Source organism: Crassostrea angulata, chromosome 7 (genome assembly GCF_025612915.1).
Source record: "Crassostrea angulata isolate pt1a10 chromosome 7, ASM2561291v2, whole genome shotgun sequence".
In the NCBI taxonomy this organism is placed as follows: Eukaryota; Metazoa; Mollusca; class Bivalvia; order Ostreida; family Ostreidae; genus Magallana; species Magallana angulata.
Window position 1 is genome coordinate 54,640,600 of NC_069117.1, and position 23,620 is coordinate 54,664,219.

General features: G+C 37.0%; 1 protein-coding gene across 1 annotated transcript; it reads left to right on the forward strand.

Annotated features, from left to right (window-relative positions):
* The first annotated feature begins 2,020 nt into the window (after window positions 1-2,020).
* Window positions 2,021-22,702, forward strand: LOC128155564 (uncharacterized). Its single transcript, XM_052817333.1, has 54 exons — window positions 2,021-2,347; window positions 2,676-2,765; window positions 3,331-3,407; window positions 3,502-3,675; window positions 3,964-4,107; window positions 4,554-4,667; window positions 4,757-5,017; window positions 5,136-5,259; window positions 5,381-5,567; window positions 5,669-5,809; window positions 5,899-6,253; window positions 6,341-6,644; window positions 6,752-6,875; window positions 6,971-7,177; window positions 7,273-7,485; window positions 7,592-7,860; window positions 7,940-8,090; window positions 8,206-8,424; window positions 8,514-8,667; window positions 8,762-9,018; window positions 9,130-9,156; window positions 9,262-9,459; window positions 9,723-9,858; window positions 9,963-10,000; window positions 10,105-10,240; window positions 10,585-10,808; window positions 10,905-11,066; window positions 11,161-11,353; window positions 11,467-11,712; window positions 12,247-12,467; window positions 12,573-12,678; window positions 12,766-12,882; window positions 12,958-13,096; window positions 13,215-13,392; window positions 13,479-13,752; window positions 13,866-14,052; window positions 14,154-14,371; window positions 14,504-14,748; window positions 14,896-15,049; window positions 15,278-15,465; window positions 15,560-15,703; window positions 15,796-15,967; window positions 16,068-16,200; window positions 16,657-16,778; window positions 16,907-17,046; window positions 17,149-17,296; window positions 17,401-17,604; window positions 17,831-18,037; window positions 18,280-19,059; window positions 19,153-19,365; window positions 19,483-19,578; window positions 19,876-20,201; window positions 20,301-20,511; window positions 20,676-22,702. The coding sequence occupies exons 1-54, from the start codon at window positions 2,199-2,201 to the stop codon at window positions 20,963-20,965; spliced, it is 10,287 nt and encodes a 3,428-aa protein (XP_052673293.1). The 5' UTR covers window positions 2,021-2,198; the 3' UTR covers window positions 20,966-22,702.
* The last annotated feature ends 918 nt before the right edge of the window (window positions 22,703-23,620 follow it).

The window sequence follows — 23,620 nt, forward strand, 5'->3', positions numbered from 1 at the left end:
AAATCGATCTTTTCAGACCGAAGTCAGTCGCATTAAAAAATTAATTTTGCACCATTACGGAGATCCTATGGAATTGTAGCCCTCTCCAGTAAACATCAGATATAAAAAATCGGAGAGGGCTACATTATTGCAGCTAGTAGTTTCTAATCTGTATTTGAATTACGCACATTTTTATAAAATGAATTTTCTGACTTTTTCGACACAAGAATGTTGATAAAAACCCCATATGAATCATGTTAAGTAATATTTAAAGATAGAATAAATTCAATCAAACTATGTATCAGTGATAGAAATATTTCTGGAAAATTTATGGATCCAAGCAATATTGAACTCTCGTCTCGTTCAACAAAACGCTCGGCTCTCGCTGTTAATCTCCGACAAGCAAGAGAGACTCTCTGCTTGTCGGAGATTTACTTAGACAGCCGAGCGTCGAATTGAACGTACGAGACTAAATTGAACTCTGGCGTAAGAATACATACAACTACAAAAAATATCTAAATTGTTCGTAACATTTAAACTCTGATTATTTTCAAGGTATTTATAAATATGTTTCCTTGAAAAACAATGCTTTAGCATACAATATTTCGGATTTATCAATTATTCTCAAGAACTTATTCTTGTCAGCGGCGTGATTTGTGCTTTGGTCCAAACACTGTTTCACTTTCGGTTTGTCAGAGTAACTGCATAGGAGAGTTGATTAAAATCAACTCCCCAAAATACCTCAAGTACAGTGTACATGTGTACTAGTATTGTATATGTCACAGCACTTGGAAAACGAAGCGATCTTTGCAGGTTCAGTGACTGCAAAGTGCCCGATACCTTTCATCGCAGTCGGTAGTGTGTTCAGCTTGTTATCAGCGAATCCAGACTTACCAATGAAAACGATTTATCTCATTGACTTCTATTTCATTGTTTTGAATAAAATATTTCAAAGATGCTGACCATCAAAGTCAAAACAGTGACAGTGTATATTTTAACTACATGTAGTATTACTTCTGATGTATTAATAAGACGTTACTTTACTATGCAAAATGTCTATAACATATAGCATATTACAACATTCTCATTTGAATTTCAATAAAATATGATTAATTTATTTAACATTCTCGACCTACATGTAACTGGTTCTTTCATGTCGATCTTTTTGTTAAGAAAGCTACCCACTCGATATCTGAGGATTCGTGTACCGTGTCTTTCGGTAAATATTCTATTGTAACAAATCAATTCATTTTTTAACACTTATGAACGGTTTTGTAATCTATCATTCAATTATGGCTAATTCATTCATTAAGACTATAAGGTATCCGAGGATTTTATAAAAAATATGTAAGAAGCATTACCAATAGCCCTTGATTACGTGAATATTTTAATAAAACAGATTGGAAAATTTGCTGTAACAACAATTTAAACAAATAAGAAATTCTTCTGAACATATTGCAGGTATACATGTACCTATAACGATGTGTTAGAACAGTTACACGTGAGGTAGTTTAAACATTTACAGGTAACATAGACACACTATCTAAACGATCTACTAATATTAAATACCCGTACCATTTGCCAGCGAGGGGAGGCCACGCGCCATACGCTGGGACAATACCCGATCACAGACCTTGGAGACGATAAGAAAAAGGTTCCTTCATTCAGATACTGGGCAGTCATGAACAGTGGAGGTAGATTTATCCCGAAGCTATTTACACGATAAAGTTAAATATACTAAAACAGTTTCTTTATTTAGTTTTATCAAAGTTTCTTTAAATAAAAGAATATTTATTGTTTGACTTTATTATATAAATTATAAGATTCTACCTGTATTGCTCTGGAAGTTTATTTTTTATAAAATATATAAATCAATTTTTTAGTTGCATAAACATTTTTTTATCACCATTTGAAATATTTGAAATATGTTCAATTTGACCAATGCTTACACATGTACATGTATGTATAAGATAAGCAAACAAAATAAATCTAGGCGTTATTATTCTATGAGAATCATAACATTTAAAGCCGATCTGTGATAACGGGGACACCAGTATGACAATGGCGCGGTTATGATGCATTTAAAACAGATACAAGATAACCGACGAACAATCAAGCTTTAATTAGGGTTGACATTGCCTATACGGACCGTCATGTCGACACAAACCCTCACCCAGAGGACAGCCACTAAGGGGATGTCGTAGTGCCATGTCGTCATTATGGGATTACATTGGACAACATTTCTATTTCTGGTAACACTTTCTTCCGTGGGTCACGTGATCGCTCTCTCTGTCGAGCCCGACTGTCTCCCGTACGAGCCCCCGGACTCTGACAGTGTGTTCCTGGACAGTAATGTAGAACCACCAGGGTAAGAGAAACTAACCACGACAGAATATTGTTCAGAAAAATAACCATGGGAAAAACATCGTGAATATCATTAATCGCTACACTATAATCAAATTACGAGAATGAACGTCGTATCTATCAGTTTCATAATATAAAGGAACCTGTCACCATTTTTAACGTTTGGCTCACATTCAAAATAATGTAACAGAATAAGATAACACTTTAGAGTCAGGATTTTGTGTTGTTTTAAACTTGTAGTCAAATTATTACCCAACGTTTATGCAATATTAAATTACTGGTGATTTTTTTCGCAATCTCTTTTGGTTTGAAGAAACTTATTTTGATTGTAGTATAAACGTGTGTTCAGTGAACTATACTCGGACCAAGACAGAAGACAGGCCGTGCGCCGGGATCCCCACCTCTAACTGTCCGGTGGACGTGTAAGTATTGCTGATGTTGAAAGAAAATCAAACCACAGATACAGCACTTGATAGGAATTAACACTTCACCGATAGAACAGACGATAAATAATAACAGTTTAATAATAGAACAGTTATAAGAAAACAATACTTCACTGGTGGGGCAGATGATAGAAAAAACACTGATAAACGGTTTATAGAGAACAATCACTCTTGACTGATATATCACTTAATAGAAATATCACAATTCGCTGTTATAAATTCAATATAAAGAAAAAACTTACTTCATTGATAGAAAGGCTGAATTTAAAAAAAACCCACCGGTGATAGAAATGTTGAAAGAAAATCCGATAGTTAATAGAAACAAATTTTCCTAAACAGAACTGATGATAAAATATTTAGAATATTTCACATAAATGGTAGAACAACATACCAACAGAAAATAACACTTTACTGATAAAAATAAGTGAAAGAATATTACACAAAATTGATAGAATAATCAATTGATAAAATATGGGCAACACTTGTGTATTAGGTCCAACAAATCATAACAAAATTTGTTGACCATGTTGATAATCTCTCTCAGGACAGTGATTTGTCCAAGCTACAAATGTTGTAAAGGATACTCCACAGAGTCGGACGCCGACACAGAATGTCCCGCAGGTACTTTAAACACTATTAAAGGCTTGACTTCTCTCATTTTGAAGTTTACAGAAATTCATGAGTAATTTATGTGAGAAATGTGTCGATTTTGCAGCGATTTGTGATGGTCAGATCACAAGTACAGGTGCTTGTCAAAATACAGCGGACGGTGGTCTATACCAGCTGATTAAAGGGACGAGGGTATTCACGAGTAGTGGGCAATGTAACGAGCCCGAGGTCTGCTCTAGTTGTGGCTCGGGCTTTTATGCAGATGGACCCAAATGCAAAAGTAAAGTATATTTGGTCCTCTTTACTTCATCGGTTACAAAAACGTTGAAACAAGCAATACATGTATTATTAATGCACAAAATACTTAAGATTAATGATTGTAATACAAATCATATTGAAAATAAGATTATATTCAATGGAAAATAGCTTGAAAACTCACAACTTCAAAAAATGTAAAGGTATCATTCCATATAATAATATTCAACATGGAATTCTTCTTCATAATTTTAAAGTTCATTAGATAAGAAATTGAAGAATCTTGATAAAAAGAATGTTTTTTGGTGAACAGTCTGTGCAGCCATTGCAAATTGCGAGCATACAGAGTGTTCGAATGGAACCTACACCCAATGTGTTCAATGTGAAGGGACGGTAATTAACGCAGTGTACGGGCGAGCCTTGACCCCAGCGGCTGACAACGGTCAATCTTGTCAAGGCAAGACACTTAGAGCAATAAATAACTAAATGTGACGATTTCATTACTAGGTGGAAAATACTTGAGAATCTTATTGCAAACTTACAACATGTTTAATATTAATTCTTTTTAATTACCCCCATCTGCTTACTGGTTAAAATTGTCATTTAGAATAAGTGAGAGAGTGAAAGTTTGTGTTCTGTCTTTTTTGTGTTTCTCTTAATTCATCGAACAAATGTACTTGTAATAAAAATAAAGCATTGAAAAAAATAGTTATATAACTAAACGTACTACACTCTATGAATATTTTGTAAAGACAAGATATTAAGAGCAAGATATAACTAACTTAAAAAAATCTACAACCGTGAACATCGCGTCAAGACAAGTTTTAAATGTTTATGAATCACTGTTACCCTATCTGAGTTTCCATACGCTTGTAATTGAAATATTTCGTACATTGTTTTAAGTGACATGTTCATGGAGAAGTGACAGCACACGATGCTACCCCGGGACTTGTCAAGATGAGCTAGCAACCAACTGTAACTGCTCCACCGGGTTTAGTGGCACGCACTGCGAAAAAAGTAAATACCCTTGGCTCCATATTTGTTTTGTGCTAGTATTTTAAAAAACTTTTGCGTGACTAACGTTTTTCAAACTTTCTAATTTTTAGTTACGGAACCAGTTTCTGTGACCTATAATGAAGCAGCATTAGAATTTGGAATCAGCACCAGCAAAAATCCTACCGATCCTAATAATGTCACCCAACCACAGCCAACGATATGGGCGAATGAACTGCAGTTTAACACCCTCAAGACCAGGATAACAGCTTCCTGGGTTCCATCGGTAACGCCTCCCGATATTAGGAACCATTACGTCACAGAGTTCCAAGTTGGTCTTGTAGAGGGCTCCGTCGATTATGAACTCACACAAGGTAGTGCTTGACAGTACATCATTAGACATATTTTGAATTTAAACATTTTAACAATGCACAAATCATGTTGCATCTTTAAGCACTGAAAGGATTACTATATATGGTATGTTTTCTGTAGCATCTGGCCTTTTGGTGACCGGTACCAAGAGTTGTAGCGACCTCACCGTACTGGCCCCTAAGACGTCCGCTTACACCTGTGAAGTGGACTTTACGTTTGCTAGTTTGTTCAGTCACAATGACACGTACGTAGAGAGTATTTCAGTCATTCTATGCTGTATAAAAGAGTAAAATCCGTATGAGTTATCAGTGTCATTACCTTAGTTTACTCAATAAAATTATTATAAAGACGTGATTTTTAAATAGGTTGAAGTGGTCCTACAAAATGAAAAATGGTGGATTTGTCAAAGTTTTGAATAGAGAAACATCCACTGAAGATATATTTTACTACGAAGGACAAGAATCAACGGCCAGTTACATTTACCATTTCGACTCGGTAAAACCAACTTCCGGTAGTGATGAGCCGCTGGTCGCACCCGACCTTACAAACATGGTAATACTCCTTTCTTCAAACTAGTAAATAAGGTTATCAAAATATAATTGAGTATATACCAGGTTTCGATCTGATTCCAAATGAATATCTGTTGTTCTTAGTCCCTGATTACGATAACATGGAACAATTGGACAGATGACCTGTCGGGAATATCTCATTTTGAATATGAGCTCACAGATATCGGATACGGAACGACAACGCTTGTGAAAAAGGTCTCCAATATCACTGCTGATGTTGAATCGGTATGATACTACTTTTTTCTCATTTCATTAGTGCATACTAATTCTGTATGTGAACTTTGTTAAACGCATATTTTTTTCTATTTTCACAGGAAACATTTACAGCTCCTGCTGATGGGCTTTACCAAGTTGTTCTTACATGCTACGATCTAGCCGGGAATTTTAAGTCTGCCCGACAAATATTTCTCTATGACAGTTCCTCTACAATCGACATCACCCCAGGTCATAAGATTTCTGACTCGTTGTCCTCCACAAACACTACCCACACGTGGGTCGTGACCCCCGCCACTAGTGTGACGATAGAGTGGGATGGACACTTTGTGAACACTCGCCATAAAAACAACCAATGGCTGACGGGTGTTAAGGCCTATGGTGGGATAGACAAGACCTCTAAATATGAAGACAATACAGGAGTTATTACAATTAACAGCATTGATCATGAGGACGGTAAGTGATGAGTAGTAAATAAAAAACGTGTTCGAATGGTTTTGAATTTGAAGAATATCTACATTACACAATTCTATCTTTGTCTAGGTATCACTGATTTTAAAGTAAAATTGGAAGTAAACAAGGACGAAACAACAGTGACGCAACAAATTGCAGAGTATTCAGTGTTCAACATCCACAAACAGTCAGAGACATTCACAGGAATCACGTGGGGCGATGGAGATCGCATGAAGATAACAGTGACTGCTTTTGACATAATGGGCATGACTCGAGAAGACAATGTTGTACTGTACAAAGATATGACACCCCCAAATATTACAAATCTATGGCTAACCCAAGATGACGAACTTGGTGTAAATGTGTTTGGTCTGACAGATTTTAATAAAATGACGTAAGATGTAGTAGAATTTTAAGCTCAATTTAGCTCATTATTAATTATATCAATCTGGATGCCACAAACCTGTTTTGTATCTGATGTATAACCTTTTTTTTTTGCAGCATTGAGTGGTCAGCAGAAGATCTACATAGTGGCTTAGATAGTATAACGTGGAGAATATACGATGCAGATGACACCACATTGCAGCATGGAATAGAACATGTTCCTCCTCAAGGAAATTCAGAGGTACTTTGCAAACTCAAATTCTAAATTCGTCGATAAACACTGTACTTGTATATGGTTAAAGTCCGGTGTATTAATTCTATTGTTTGCAACTGCAGAATATGACAGACTGTATCGACAAGTATCAGACAACTGCACGTGGAGCAAATTGTTATTGCACTGCATTTGTCGGTTGCTTCCATCGCCATTTTGTTGTCAAACCAACCGTCCCTAGCAACGGTCTTCAGGGTGTCCATGATGCAGATTATTTCATAGAAGTGGTGGCTACCAACAAGGCACAGCTCCAAACAGTAGCACAGACAAGAGTAAGACCATATAGACTTGTGGATTTTGTTTTTATAAAGGAGGGAAACATCTTGACTTTTTGTATACTTATGCTGTACTTCTGTTGTGTGAATAGATCAGTGTTGATACAACCCCGCCCCATGCAGGGTTCGTTATGGATGGGTCGCTTGGACAAGATGAGGTCGATTACCAGCAAGGAATGACTCTGCAAGCTCATTGGTCGGGCTTCTTCGACAGAGAAAGTGGCGTTCGCTTCTATCAATATGGTTTTTCCACTGAATGTTTAACATCTGAAAACTTTTCTCTCGTTGCAAACAGCAGCACTATTGTAAGTCATTTTGTGTGTAGTACATTTTTTTTAAATTGAATTAATTTTTGTACTTATTAATAAAAACATTAACGTTTGTGCATGTAAGTTGGATGTTATGTTTCAGGTTAGAACAACCACGTCCAATGATGCAAGCATGACAGTGACATCAGAGGATACTTATTACATCACAGTTGTTGCGTATAACGCCGCATTCATGCCCTCAGACCCAGTTTGCTCTGATGGAGTGACCATAGACACAAGTGACTCTCATATCAAAGAATTGTCTCTCAGTAACGCTCGAGTCAGAGGAGGGTTGGTCGTAGCCTCCGGGGAGTACTGGATGATCTCTGACGACCGATCCAGGAAGAGGATATACAACACAACAAGCTGCAGGTTCAATGTCATGCTATAATTTGAAGTTATCTATTCTCAAAGAAATATATTAACAGCTGTTTTCTTAATATTGTTACAGTTCCAAAGCCACCGCCATTACAGGCTTAGATTTGATTCCCATTGAGAGAGACCCCGATGGTAATATTATGGAGGTTGATGGAGATTCGGTTTGTGCGAGTACAGCAGGTGCCCCCGCAGATCTGACCCCTGTCCTCTCAAGTGCTACAACGGTGCGGTTTGTATACGTACATAATTCTAAAAAAAATTGATGCCTACCTAAAAGAAGTATGCTTAAAAATAGAAATACTGGTTTAACAAGAGAAATATAATGGAATTGTATTTTAGTATCACCTGGATTGGTTAGAAAATGCCGGAAAAAGTGGGATTTATAACTTCGAATTCGGAATAGATTCTACCCCAAACAGTGCCAGCCCATCCATTTTGCCGTTTACATCAACTGAACACCACCCTAGCTTCAGACTTCCGGCAAATGTGCTGCCCCTCAATTCTGAATTTTATTTAACCATCAAAACCATCACCAAAGCAAACAAAGAAAGCATTCAGGTATAGTGGTTATAACAAGGATCGCTCCTCGAGAATAATTTTCATTGAAAAATGTGTAAGTGTTCATTTCTGTACTTCATTTTTTGAAGAGTGTGAAATGTATCCTGGATGTCACGGCACCAGTTTTTACTGGCACAGTGACAGTCTCGATCAGTAGCGACAACAAATACCTCACGGCGTCATGGCTGACAGCAATCACCGATACAGAAGATCCGTTTGAATTAGATATAGAATTTGCAATAGGTATGTAACAATATATTTCCAGTTCTACCATAAATTGCAGTAGACAGTAAGCATGACAATATATTTGGTTTACAACATTACGTTCTAAATTTAGGAACTGAGGTATACGGAACACAGATTCAGAAGTTCAGTCCTCTTCAAACTGGAGGAAGTTGTACGTCACTGAGCCCCGCCCTTTGTACAGGTGTCGCTATAGACTCATTGGACTGGGATCTGCATGGCTTCCACGTGTATTACGTCACTGTCAAGGCTACGAACAGGGCAATGCTGTCTACACAAGCCGTGTCGCCTCCATATGAACACGGAATACAAAAAGTCACTGTTGGATTAGTGATCGAAATACCACCAGCGGTTAGAAGATACACGAAATTTCAAAAGAATTATCAATTTTAGAAACTACGAAATAAAGAAATAAGTATCACTATTAAATAAGTATATTCTTGATTATTCTTATTCTTACAGGATAATAGGCCATACATTCCAGTACTGGTAAGATTTACCTGTAACTTTACTGAAATTTGTTATATTTTATGCGCTAATATTTATTGAAAAAAGCATTGTTTTAAAATATTAATTAATGTTATGTCGTTTAAGGATATTGAGGACATCGATTTTCAAAGCGAGACAGACAAGATTTCTGCGCGGTGGAGCGGTTTTTATCACCCACATTCAAACGTGACTTTCACGATGTCGGTTGGCTCCACTAAAGGAGGGACTGATGTGGTGAATGCCCAGAATGTGGGGACTAACACCAAGTACACCCTCACCGGCCTCTCCCTGACCAACTTACAAGTAAGAATAAGAGATCTCGCGAACAGTGGGGAAGACTTAAGGGGTATTAATAAAAATATATATAATTATCAGAAAATCACAGTGCGTAATTATTATATTGAAACCTAGGTATAAAAGCACATAATATCCAACACAGTTTAGACTGTTGACGTCAATAAAATCGTATCTTAAATGTCATAATTGCAAATTATTATTCACCATTTGACTTTCCCAATAAGCAAAGTTGAAAAATCAAAACAAATTACGAAATCTTTGTTTTGAAGACGTATTACGTGAGCATCACGGCGTCTACGCCCTATCAAGATACCACTGTGACGTCAGACGGAGTGACGGTGGTACAGGACAATACACCGCTCTCTTCTGTCACCATTAATGACGGCGTACCATGCACCATGAATGGTAAGAAGTTCTAATTTATATGGAATTGGTTAGATAAACATCTTTGTTTATCAGGTGTTTTGTTTTCCTCAAAATCGATACACTCGTTTTCTCGTTCTTTTTAGTTGACAACAATATGACGGTCTTTACCCATCATGACGTGGTAAGTTAAAATGACGTCAAAAATCAACGTATATCATTTAGTTCTTTATAAAACAAAAAAAAAGAAGATATGGTTTGAAATTTACCGTAACAATCTTATCATAGGACAATCGTAAGAAGTGTGAGGATGACATTGACTACCAATCGTCCGTCACGACGCTGTCGTCTCACTGGGACATCCCCGCGGGCGAGGACCACTACCTCACCGACGTCTTTATCAGGGTCGAAGTAAAGAATGGAGGTCAGTGACAAAGAATTGATACAATATTCACTGCTATTTGATGATGCTTTGGTTTCATCAATATTAGTTGATTACCAATTTTCGTATGTTCATTGAATGAAGTGCAGGTTCTAATTACATAATTATTGTATTTTAAAATAAGATTATTGGCCACGAATTTACCTATCTTCTCATAATTAACAACGAAAAGGAATGTTCACTCATATAATAAAATCACAGTATCTTAACAACAGTGTTTTGTCATTTTTTGTCCATTTGGCTGTCGAGATAAGAGAAAAAATAATGAGAGTAATGATATGTTTTTATCGATGTAAAAACCAAGACTGACTTACATAAATCTACAGGGTCCTGGTCAGGAGTGACAGAGTGGGTGTACCTGATGACCCACTACCACCACACCTTCACCGGCCTGAACCTCTCTCCGGGCCACACCTACAGGTCCTCCGTCAAATTATGTGCCAGACTCTTCTGTTTTGTCCCTATTAATAGCAATGGTGTAACAGTACTGGCTAATAACCCTATTACTGGAGCCCTGACTATAAACCACCAAGGTTCCGGAACTGAAACGGTTCGTTGGAAAATTTTACTTGAGATATTTGTTAATAAATGATAAAAATGTTGCAATATTTTTGAAAATAAATGAGATACATTTACCTTTTCTCAGCTGGCCATAGAGTTTGATCAGTTTTACGACCCAGATGTTCTTCTCCCTGGCGATAAATATAATGTAGTTGATAAGTATGAATATGCAGTTGCCGACAATTCAACCAATGGCAACGTGCACACAAGATGGGAGACCATTACTTCTGCTCCTTCTGGACAAAAGGTACAGTGGAATCTCCAACTACTGTATCAACTGTTAAAAATTCCCACTTGTTACTGACAATGTTTTAAGGATACATTTTTTTATTTGCATTTAGATATCTTTCACGGTGACTCTGACTGGTACAATGGATTTTAGTAAGTGCAGAAACATTGTCATCAGAGGCTATAACAAAGCAGGGCTCCATAGCACGGTATCTGCTGGCATCAAAGACTGTGCTCAGTTCAATCCCATTCTGATTGTCCCCAATGTCATCGTAGATGCCGTGGGTCCCGCTGATCCAGCGGACGGTAACGTACATTCCCGTGCAAATTCAAATTGGTTCATGTGTGTTATTTTGTTTGGGTTTCAATTAAATACATGTTCAGTTAACCAAATTAAGGTGACGACTTGCAATTTTCAGACAAGAATGGTTTAGGCGTGTCTCTTCCGGAGAATGCCGTTTGGACTGTGGCTGATGCCGACTACACGCCATTTCGGACAGTATTATCTGCTGTCTGGCATTCTGGGAGATATTCCTCTTATAAGTGGGCCGTTATAGAAGACAGAAGCCCAGAACCAGTCACATACAACAAACAGACTTCTCCTCTGTCGCTGAGAGACCCTTGCTCCCACGCTGACGTCGTACATTCCAAATGTGGAACTACGAGTATGCTCTGTGTCAATAGTTTACTGTATACAGGGTTATTTTCGCCCAGTGTTATTTTCCCTCTTCCTCACTTTCGCCCCATCTTGAATTCGCCCAAACATAGTTGTTTTGTTTCAAAGTGGAATAATTTGAGACATTTGAGAATTAGCCTGCTGATAACGAGGGCGAAAGAGGCAAAATTGAAAAAATGACAATAACAAACTGTCAACCATCTCAAAAATCCATAAAACGAAATACAAATTCAAAGCAGAGCAACACAGACCTCTAAAAGATAGAGGTAGGATCAGGTGCCATGGAGGAGTTAGCATCCTCTGCTGACCTGTCACACCCGCCGTGTGCTCTTTGTCGTAATCGGGAAAAAAATCGGAAAAGTCCGTAGACAATTAGGTGATTAATTATGGTCTAACAATTAGCATGCGAAAGTAAAACGGAGGCGAATATTTCCCTGTATACAGTTCACATGTATTTTGTGTCACGTATCTTACCATCAGATTAATCAATAATGGTTTCAAAATAATATACACTGTTTTGCAGCAAATGAATTTGTAAACGTCATTTTCAATGAAAACGAATATTTGGTGCATGGAAAAACCTACACGATATGTATCCATGCCGACGAGGAGAATGTGACCAATGAGCTCTGGACAAACCTTCTACCTGAGCTTAGTGTGTGTACTGACGGGGTGGTCGTGGATCTCACTAACCCCACAGTGGCAGATGTCTGGCTTGGAAACGTTAAAAATACCAAATACCAGGTTAAACAAATACTATCAGACTAGTTATTCCGTTGTAGTGAATAAAACAAAGGCTTTTACTTGATTTCAGTTGAGACTCTCTTTAATGTTTTCATCTATTTGTAGGTTGCTGCGTCTGACTTTTACGTCAACTGGAAATCGTTTGTTGACATTGAGGAACTTGGGGTAGGAAAACACCATACGGGCATCAGTTACTACGAAGTCATCATCGGTATGTCCAGTGTTTGGAAACAATACTCTTTTTTAAAACTAGGATCAAATAAATGCAAACCATAATATTAACGATTTCCATTCTTAGGATCAACGGAAGGAGGAAATGACGTCGTGGACAACACAAATGTAGGGGTGGTTAACCACGCCCACTTTGGATCCCTTACCTTGCACTCGGGTCACAAATATTACGCAACAGTCACAGGTATATATTTATTTATCCATTCATCCGTGTATGATGCAATATGTGTGTTTTCGAAAACGTTGAATTTTTTTTCAGGATATGATTTTGTTGGAAGAAAAGCCAGTAAAACTTCTGAGTCTGTCATTGTGGATTTCACGCCCCCTGTTATCACTGATGAGCCAATCAAACTTAAAAGTGGTCGACACATTATATCAACAACCGAAGTTTCTGTTTGGTAACATTTTAAAACCTTTTTGAGTCCAATATTTTGCCAAATCTTACCTAGTTTGATCATGTAAGTAATTGCAGTAATTTCTCACAACCTTTGTTTATTTATGCTTTTGATTTCATAGCTGGTCAAATATTTTCGATGACAAGGAAAGTGGACTTGATTATTTCTTGTGGTCTGTTGGTTCCATGCCGGGATATAATGATATGATGGAATTCAAGAGAGTTAACGATGTGTGTGCGACGAATGGTCCTTCAACGTTAACCATGGAAGAGGGGCATGCTTATTACATCAACGTTAGAGTAAGTATTGTCGATAGTCATCCAAAATACATTAAGTTAAGCATACAAGTGTCATGCTGTATAAATTAAAGTCATTTCGTTCATAGGCTTATAACAAAGCTGGTCTCTCTACTACTGTGACGTCATGGGCCTTTACTGTGGAGGCCTCGCCTCCAGTTGCTGGTCACGTGTTTGATGGCGACAAATCACAAACCTCAGACCAGATAGATCTGGATTTTCAAACACATTTAGACTATTTATCGGCTTACTGGAAGGGGTTCAATGACCCCCATTCTACGATCACTGAATACTACATCAGTATCGGCACGTGCATCCTCTGTCAGGACGTGCTTCAACATCAAGCAATAGGAATCGTTTACGGTACATATGTTTCATGTTGTTTTTGCAATTGCAATGTTTTCTTTGCATAAACGATATCATTTGTTTTTCAAGGTAATAATTTGAAAATTTCATAAGTTTCTTATGATATTTAGAATATCGACTTACGGGTATCGGACTAGCCGTCGGAATGACGTATTACACGTCAGTTACCGCCTGTAATACAGCAAACCTGTGCACTACCGTGACCTCTGATGGCATCATCATTGATAATAGTCCGCCAAGTCCAGGGCGGGTGAAGGATGGACCTGGAACGGAAGACATTGAGTATCAGGCTTCAAGGTTAAACTTTCTCTTACGAGTCGTTTTATAGTTTTTACTTGGCATGCAATGAGTCTTTCATAATATTATCTTCAATTTGTACGGGTTTTGTTTCCTTACAGATCTCACATTTCAGCATCTTGGAATGGTTTTTCGGACCCACAGTCAGGATTGCAAAAATTCGTCTGGAAAGCAGGAACCAAACCAGGTGGAAATGATATATTCAATGTGACGTTCCAGCACCTTCATTTAAGCCTGTTTGCGAGAAGCTTACCCCTTCCTTCCAATCTTCTAGTTGGGGTTAGGATTTATGTAACCGTTGGCTGCTATAATAACGCTGGTATGTAATAAACTTTTTTTTTTAATTTTGAGGTATTTTACGATGATCAATCGAGTATAGTACCTCTTAACCACTGTAATGCTGTGAATAAAAAAAATAAAAAAATAAATCTTTGGTGTTTGTGATCAACAGGTCTGTATGTGGAATCATCATCTAATGGTTTTATCGTGGACGATACTGCTCCTGAGATCGCCTTAGAGCCTTCTTTTCCCGCCAATCTGGTGACGTACGACACTGATACTGACCAGTTTTACCAGGTACATAGGACAACGCTCAAAGTGGAATGGCAGGCCAGCGATCAAGAATCTTACATCGAACGCCAGTATCTCACTATTAAGTCCCATATTGGGGGAGAATTTAACAGTGCTCCTACACAGGTACTTGATAATGAAATCGTCATAGATTATATATCAGTTAATCATTATTGTGATTGAAAGATTTAATTGCAGAAAAAAACCGAAAAGAGCCTCGCTAGTAGAATTTATGATATATAGATCTCTTAAATCCATCATTTCGTCTTATAGATCAACGGAATAGTACGAGACTACACGTTCAGCGACTTAGACCTGCATGATGGGGTGGAGTACTTCGTGGTACTGATAGCCTGTAATGGAGCGGGACTCTGTTCCAACGCCACCTCCAAACCCCTGCTGGTGGACAGCACGCCCCCAAACAGAGGTCAGTCTGTAACCTCCATCTCTCAACAGTTTACTAATGAAGACAAGTTAATGTCATCCAAATAGAATATTATGACCCCACTATCGATATCCTCCTCATCATTGTGGAGTTTGAATCGTCAAAATGCTGGCAAAAATGATTTTACCGTGCGTTTTTGTACAGTGAGAAAAAGTTCGTCTGCCGTTAACACATGTATAATTATTTTTTCGTTTATAATTCATTTTCTAGGGATGTTTGCCATTCAGACAGACCATGCCGCCAATCTGTCCCGCCATGTTGATGGTCACATGACCTGGACGTACAAGAAGACGGTGTCGGTACTGTTGGCGTGGATAGGATTTGATGACAGTCACTCAAATATCCGCCATTACAGTGTCAACATTGGATCCTCATTCTTTTCATCGGATCTGAATCAAGTACTTAAACAAAACACCAATTACTCTTTCTACATATCAAAATTGTTTCTTCTTTAGATGCTTTCTTGATGATATTCGTTTTCTATTGCTCTAGGACCCTGGAATACCATTTGTTATTCCCCATAATAACACCGGTGAAACGAAAGAAAACGAAGGCATTGTGCAATCGAGCACTCTTCCTACACAGAGCCTCACAAGGCATACTTTTATATACATCCACATGTGGGCAGAAAACATGGTTAGTGCGTTTCCATAACAGTTGCTTCTTAATCCATGTATCAAGCTTGCGGTATTTAATTAGATCCAATCGGTTTATTTATTGTTTCGTAGGCTGGACTGAAGAGCGCCATCATTCATTCCAAATTCAAGAAAGAGGCTGGTGGTCCTCTTCACTTAGTTCGGCGTTGTGATGCCTACACGTGTGAAGGTCACTGTACCTGCGCAGCCCAGGACGAGAGATGTCCAATCAAAGCATCTCTTACATGCGTCAATGACACAGACAGTGAGACTAATTTTGTCTTCTTAATAATCCTTTTAATACTGATATACCTTTTTGTTATATATTTGTTCATTTCTATGATTTAATGTTATTTCATTTTTAGCTGGTTCACACAGTATTGTCATGGTTACGGACCACATCGGGTTCGGATCCAACGACGTAGATTACACGCCTTCAGACACTGTACTGCAAGGTTCTTGGACAATCACGCAGATTCAGAACTACAAGCCTGTCTGGTACTTAACAAGTCAAACTTAAAACTACAGTAAAACACGCTTATAACGAAGTCCCAGGGACGTTCAATTTTACTTCGTTATATGCGTAATTCGTTATATCCGTCAAGTTTACAACATGTAATAAAGTCACGGGGAATGAAAAACACTTCGCTGTAAGCGTCAATTCATTATAAGCGTGTTCGTTATAACCGTGTTTTACTGTATTTTGATAAACCAAAGAAGGGGCGAAATTGCAAATTATTTGAAACATTGAATAATAAATGGATAAATTAAGTTTCGATTCGAGCAAAAAGGGTCTCGCTGTATATATATTCCGATGACGCTGGAATTAAAGAAATTAAAAAAGAAGTAGAGTATATTATGTTTATATACTATATATTATGAAACGAATAAAGTAAATAATCTTTATTCATTATGCTTGATAGTTGCCGTCTTTGATTAATTTTTAATGAACAGGTACCAGTGGAGTGTCGGGTATACCAGTGAAGACGCCCCAGAAGGCGTCTTTGATGCGTCCTCAGAACTCGTTTGGCATGACGCAGCGTCAATCACTCAAATGACCTTCACCACAAAGAAAGGTTTGTTTGCGCGATGTTTCCATCATTAAAAAATCTGTTAGATAAACTTTCTAAAATAATTTATTTATTACATTACACTGGAAGATAAAGTGCTTTGTATCTATATGTTATTGTAATGCATTTACTAGGCAAAAAGCTGAAACAAGGAATGAAATATTCATTCTTTGTACGAGTGTGGTATTCAACAACTGTGTTTGGCGACTTTAAGTCTGATGGAGTGATCGTCACAAGTCAACCTCCGATTACAAGCGTACTGAACGGGGCAGCGGTATGTTGTTTTAACAATAAATTGATACAAACAAAGCCTCCTTGTCTTTCCTTTAGAGAAATTGTCTAAAATGGTTAAAAACTAGTTTTATATTTGGTTTAGGTTACAGAGGTTAGAAGATACAGTAAAATAAAAGACATGGACTTCATCAAGTTTGGTTCACAAATCACAGTCGATTGGGCCCACAAGTTTGTGAATGCTTCTAATGATGTTTCCAAAATCGAGTTATACGTCAGTACCAGGCCTGGAGGTATAAACATTTCTTCATACAAGCAATGCTTGATTTATATAATTTAGTAATGATTTGATAAATTACTAACATAAATATTAATTAATAATACATGCACACATTAGGTCATAATATTCACTCGGAGGCGACCAGGTTGGGTTCTTCTGACACAAGCTTCAATATTCTGACTATGAATGGTAGAAGTGGGGTGCGGTACTACAGCAATGTTATTGCCTACACCCATTCTGGTATACACCGTACGGAGTCCTCTGACGGGTTTGTCCTTGATTCAGATCCACCAATCAAAGGGGTCGTCTACGACGGTCCAGGTGACGTCAACTATCTATTTTCACTATCAAAAAGTGGTATCCCAATATATGTGAAACTTTTGTATGCATGAACTATTACATTGTGTATTCAGGTATCACTTAATATTGATCGATCTCCTAATGTTAAGATGCTGCGTTTATGACTTTTTAAAGAAATGGAGGATAGAATAGAGATAGAAAATATTATCAGCGCAAAGTAAGGTAACAATTTAAAAATATTTTGCAGGGTTGAAAGATTTACAGTTCCAAGATTCTGAATCTATTGTGGCCGCTCACTGGCACGGTTTTATTGACCTGGTCTCTGGCATAAGATGGTACCACTGGTGTGTGGGTTCCACCCCCGCGTTGTCTGGCCCTGCTTGCGATGTGGTGTCTTGGAGGAATGTAGGCCTCCATACCAGAATGACATTACAGCTGTCAACCACTCTTCCAAGTAAGACTGGCTGGCTTTGTGAACATTGTCCTGAGTTATAAGTCAAATTTACTAGACGTAGTATTTTATATTTACGCATATTTACTATCCACGTAAGATTATATGTTGTTAATATATATGCATTATAAAAGTTTGTTTTTTCAGGATTAGAATTACGAATTACGAATATCAGATTGATATTCGTAGTATAAGAAATCCTACCTCATAAAATTGATTTCTTTTTCTTTTTTTCAACTTTGTAGGGTGTGTGTATAACAAGGTGTATGCTACCGATGTAGTAGGATTTAACTCCCCTGTGGCTGTATCCAATGGTTACTGTTCCGACACTACGTCACCAGTTCCTTTGTATCTGGCAACTCTGGAACACAATATTGTTGTAAATGGCGCCTTCAACACATATAAACATAGTGTCAAATTTACGGACTTGAACACGACAGACATTTGTGATGGGACCAATAATATCGGGGTCCCCGGGTGGTTCCTTCAGCCCGATGCTTGTGCCGTTATTGTGGAATCAAGTTTATCCCAGACTGAAAACTTTTTCATCCACGTGCGTGGTGGGGTTCAGCAAGAAGTGTCACTCTCCCCAGGCTTACACAGACTAACTTTTGTTTCTAGTCACGTGCATATTAACGCTGCAAGAACTGCAAACCGAGAGGGATTTGCATCGCTTGGTGTACAGCGCCACATTTTCATATTATACACAAAACCATACCGCCAAGATGGGCATAGTTTAGAATCAGAAAGAAAGATATTGTCGTGGCATAATCATACATTCTACTTCAATGTCACTAGAGAGGGAATGTATGACCTTGTGTTAGGGTCGGTAGGTCATCATAGTGGGCTCTATATTGATGACGTCAGGTTACAGTTGGTTAATACAAGTGACGTAACTGGTTTGGTCAGCAATGACACAGTTCACGGCCATACTACGTTTTTGCACGAGTGGTCTTCTGTACATGCAGGATGGAGCTTCTATAATCCAGGACCAAGTCCAATTACAAACTATATGTGGGCTATTGGTATGTTAGAAAAATCATTCAAATTAAGTTTTGTTTACTGCGTAAAATGTTTGTCTGATCTTGTTTTAGTATTGCTTATTTTTCTGCTTTTAGGTTTCTCTCACGGTGGAATTCAGATTCAAAATTTTAAAAGCACTGGTTTAGTTCCATTTGGTTCTAAGAACGATGTGACATTGGTACACAATGCCTCGGTATATTATACAGTCATAGCGAGTAATGCAGTCGGGAAAATGGCCGTATCGTATTCGGGGAGAATTCTTGTTGATTTGACCCCTCCACTAATACCAGAAGTCAATGATGGACGAGGTAAGCGGAAATGTTTGTTTGGTTTTTTTTTCTTTTGTTAATGTTAATTAATGATTTATTAATGAATCATCAATTATAATCTCAAAAGGTCATACTAAAGATGTTTATCTCATAAAGGTCCCGATGAAGATTTCAGTGGAATCAGCACAGTGTTCGTGAACTGGGAGGCTAATGACCCAGAGTCTGGAATACGAATATGTGAATGGGCAGTTGGTAAGTGGGTGTTTTATAGAAAATTCAAATGTATATCTATTTATGTATTTAGTTTTCCCCTGCCCTAGTATTTTTATTGACAGTCGTAATTTTGATCCTTCGAATTTTGGCACAATTTCCAAAATTTCAATAAGTTAGATGTGTATTCAAAAAATTACGAACAATACTATATGTAATATTCAAAAAATTCTTTACAAATTCACAAACTTGTACATTTTTTATTATCTCTGAAATTTTTCAAAATGGCACACAGATTTGTTGTAGAAATATAATTCTGCTATTTGCTGTACTGTTCAGGTTATTCGCCAGAATCTTCTGACCTGAAGAAGTTTAGCGTTATGACGACGTACTCCGGATACATTGACGTCAATTTCACGGACACGGAGAACAACACTATCTACAGCACTGTCCGATGCACGAATCACGCAGGGCTTATCACGTACGCTTACTCCGACGGAATAAAGATCTCTCAAAATGCACCAAACTCATCCAACGTTCAAATTAGTCACGTGGCTCTGTCTCAGACCGAATATTCTCCATCCGACGGATTTCAAGGGGTTTCCGATTCCCTGCGATTGTATTGGTCTGGATTTGATGACACTTTTGGAATAAGCTCCCATAAAGTAAGATCCATGACTGACTTGTAATTACATATATCTAAGCCAAGATCTCTTTTTCCGGATTATCAAATTGTATGTTTAAATTCATACTATTATTCTCAGATGGAGATCGATTTTGACAAGTCAGAGGATGACCTGTTCACAACCATGACATTTGCACAGAATCAGACGGTGCAGTACGTACACCTTAGCAAGCTCGCCATGAAAGATGGTGTTCAAAGGGTCAAGGTCAATACGAAAAATGCTCTTGGAATATCAAGCGAACACGTTTTTTACAATGTTTCGTTATACACTTTGCCTCCAGTCCGGAACAGTAAGTGGAAAAGCCATGTAGTTATAATAAATATTATATTTAGGTATTCTCGTTAAAACTTTCGGGTTTGTTTGTTTGTTTGTTTTATTTTGGAGGGGGTGTGGCTTTGTACATGAAATAATGATAAGGTAGGGTAATGATGTATTGGCTTCATTTTTTAATAGATAGTTTCAATCCAAAAGTGACTTGGAATGCGGCGACCCAGAAGTTTAGTGCTTCGTGGCCTGATGTATTTTTCTCTCCTCATCCTCTAAGGTTTGAGGTCTCTGCTGGTTTAGCTGAGGGTGGAGCCGAAATTTTACAATGGGCGGAAACGTTGAACACCACACTGGAGTTTGAAATGCCCAAAAGCATAACAGACTTTAGAGGATATGACGTTTTTGTTTATATCCGGGCAATTACAGTTGGAGGGTTTTACACTGGTGTGAAAGGAAAAGTGAAATTGCCGTCGTAACGATTTACTTTATCAAGGCCATTCTGTTGGTGCTTCTATAAAAATGGCGCTTTAACATATATGAAACTAAGTTACCAATCTATTTTCATTCATTATTTTTTTTTACGAATCGGAAATACAAGAGTACTTTTCATCTTGTTCATTAATGAAAGATACAATGTACATGTATAATGTCGTTAGTAATGGTTGTGTAGTATCGAAGACTTGTGTATCAGCTGTTGTTTCTACCAGTATTTTGGTACCTGTTGTAAAGGATGCGAATTCATTCCACTTTGGGTTCTGTGAAATTATAGTACAGTATTCTAAACATAGGACCTTAGTTTCTCTCTGGTGGGTTTCAAAATATACTTTTCACCTAAAGGAACAAATTCTTAGTAAATATATGAGCGCTGAGTCCTTGAATATACCCATCAGAAACTTGTCTTCTGTCCCTGTGTAAAGTAAAAAGTAACTTTGTACGAATGTTGTACTTTGCACAAAAAATCGCCTTTAAGTTAATATTCGTGCTGTCCAAGTCCAAAGTTGTTTCTACTTTTAACATTACCTCTAAGGCACAAATATTCAATCACGTGATTTTTTTATTTATTTTTCATTTATGCAGATGCAAGTATCTCGTAGACTGAGTTTTTGATGTTCTATTCTGTCAGTTATACAGACAATCCCCTTTGAGTATCCATACCATTTATATCCCACAATGTGCTCAAAAATTAAAATCTATATGTACAGTTTGTTGATTTCTTAGTTGCAGAAGTAACACTATACTAGAAAGGATAATGTTGGAAGTAGAGATTGGTTGGGTTTTTGCTCTTTAATTTCAAAACGACATTTCCTCCTATATCTACGGTTTTGTGTTTCGTTAAACATAGAATTCACTTAAAGGGACTTGGACACGATTTTATATTAAAATTTTCTTTTTCTTTTTTATGTATAAAATGGTTTATTTGTTCATTTTGAATTATTGACCAAAATATGAATGTTGGAAGTCAAGTTATAAGAGAGATACAGCGGTAAGAATTCATTGTTATGCATACAAAGCTCGAGTCTTATATTTGTTTACAAATAAAGTAAAGTATGGAATTACCATTTCTTTGACCAAATTAACAAGTAAAACTGATTCAATATGTTCATAGATAATATGATAAACAGAAACAAACAAAATTTAATTAAGAATTTTACCAATAAAACACATTTGTTTACAAAACAAAGATTTTCAAACTCTGTATTTTGCTTATAACTCAATGTTTGACTTTCAAATTTTGATGAAGCATTAAAAGTACCTATGATAACCATTCTAAGCATTAAAATTGGAAAAATAAAATTTTGAATTTTGAGCTCAAATCGTGTACAAGTCCCTTTAAGCCTTATATATCTGTTGTCTGATTAATGATTCAGTTTATTTCTGTCATGATGTATGTTTACTTTTGGGAAAAACAATTTCTTATTTTAAAAAAATGTACAGTTTTTTGTCAAAATGACAGCAATTTAATATATTCATTTTTTGTGGTTTTTCTTTCTTTCTGGATTTGCGTATTTATTCAGATTTGAGTATACACATACTATCAATTGTGTGAAAATAAAAGATTTTAATTTTGTGACTCCCAGTTTTTCGAAAGAATAAAGACAATGGGTTTAGGAACAAATCACTACACGTCTTTCATCATGTTTAATTACCGTTAGTGGTCGCCTTTAATCATGTTGTTTCTGTTTGTTTTATCACATAAATCTTTGAATAATTTAGATGTGTGTTTCTTTTTTGGAGTTGATTTTAATCAACTCTCCGGCAAACCGAAAGTGAAACAGTGTTTGGACCTAAGCACAAATCATCACCGCTGACAAGACGTAGATCTGGAAAATAATAGATAAATTCGGTGAACTGTATGCTGTACCTTAGTTTTTCAGTATTTATAAATACCTTGAAAATAGTCAGATTTTATATGGTACGAACAATTTAATTGTTTTTTGTAGTTGCATGTATTCCTACGCCATAGTTAAATAATTATAGTCTCCTTCAACCAGACGCTCGGCTGTCCCCGTAAATCTCCGACAAGCAGAGAGCCTCTCTTGGTTGTCGGGTTGTCGGATATTAACGGAGACAGCGTCCAGACGTGTATAATTTTTAAAAACATTTCGATTACTGATAAACAGTTTGATGGAATTAATTCTATCTTCAAATATTACACAACATGATTCATACGGGGTTTTCTCGAAATTCTTGTCGGAAAAGTTCGAGAATTCATATTATAAAAATGGGCGAAATTCAAATACAGATTAAAAACTACTTGCCATGAAAAATAATATATCGTTAATTTTAAAATTGATAATAATCAATAAAATCAACTCCCGACAGTACTTCAGTACTTTGATCTATATATCAAAATTCATAGCACGTATACATGTATGAAGCGCCTAAAAATCTTTTAATTTTAACATTTAAAATTTACATCCCTCTTTTAAAATCTTTACATACAATTATTTCAATTATATCACAAGTAAAAGTCCTTAAAGTTTATAATCGTTTTTGTCGATCAGTACATCAGATAAACGAATTTTTACATCCTTTATTTCGAAAGAGTACAGGTACATGAAAGTCTGACTTCTGTGCGTGCAACCCGTACTCTCAATGTAGCCACATGTAAACCATTTCGACCGGATCAC

Coding starts and splice junctions, on each gene's coding strand:
- LOC128155564 (XM_052817333.1), top strand. CDS start 2,199: ATGGGATTACATTGGACAACATTTCTATTTCTGGTAACACTTTCTTCC. Junction 6,876..6,970: donor CTCCTCAAGGAAATTCAGAG/GTACTTTGCAAA, acceptor TTGCAACTGCAG/AATATGACAGACTGTATCGA. Junction 8,668..8,761: donor AGATATAGAATTTGCAATAG/GTATGTAACAAT, acceptor TTCTAAATTTAG/GAACTGAGGTATACGGAACA.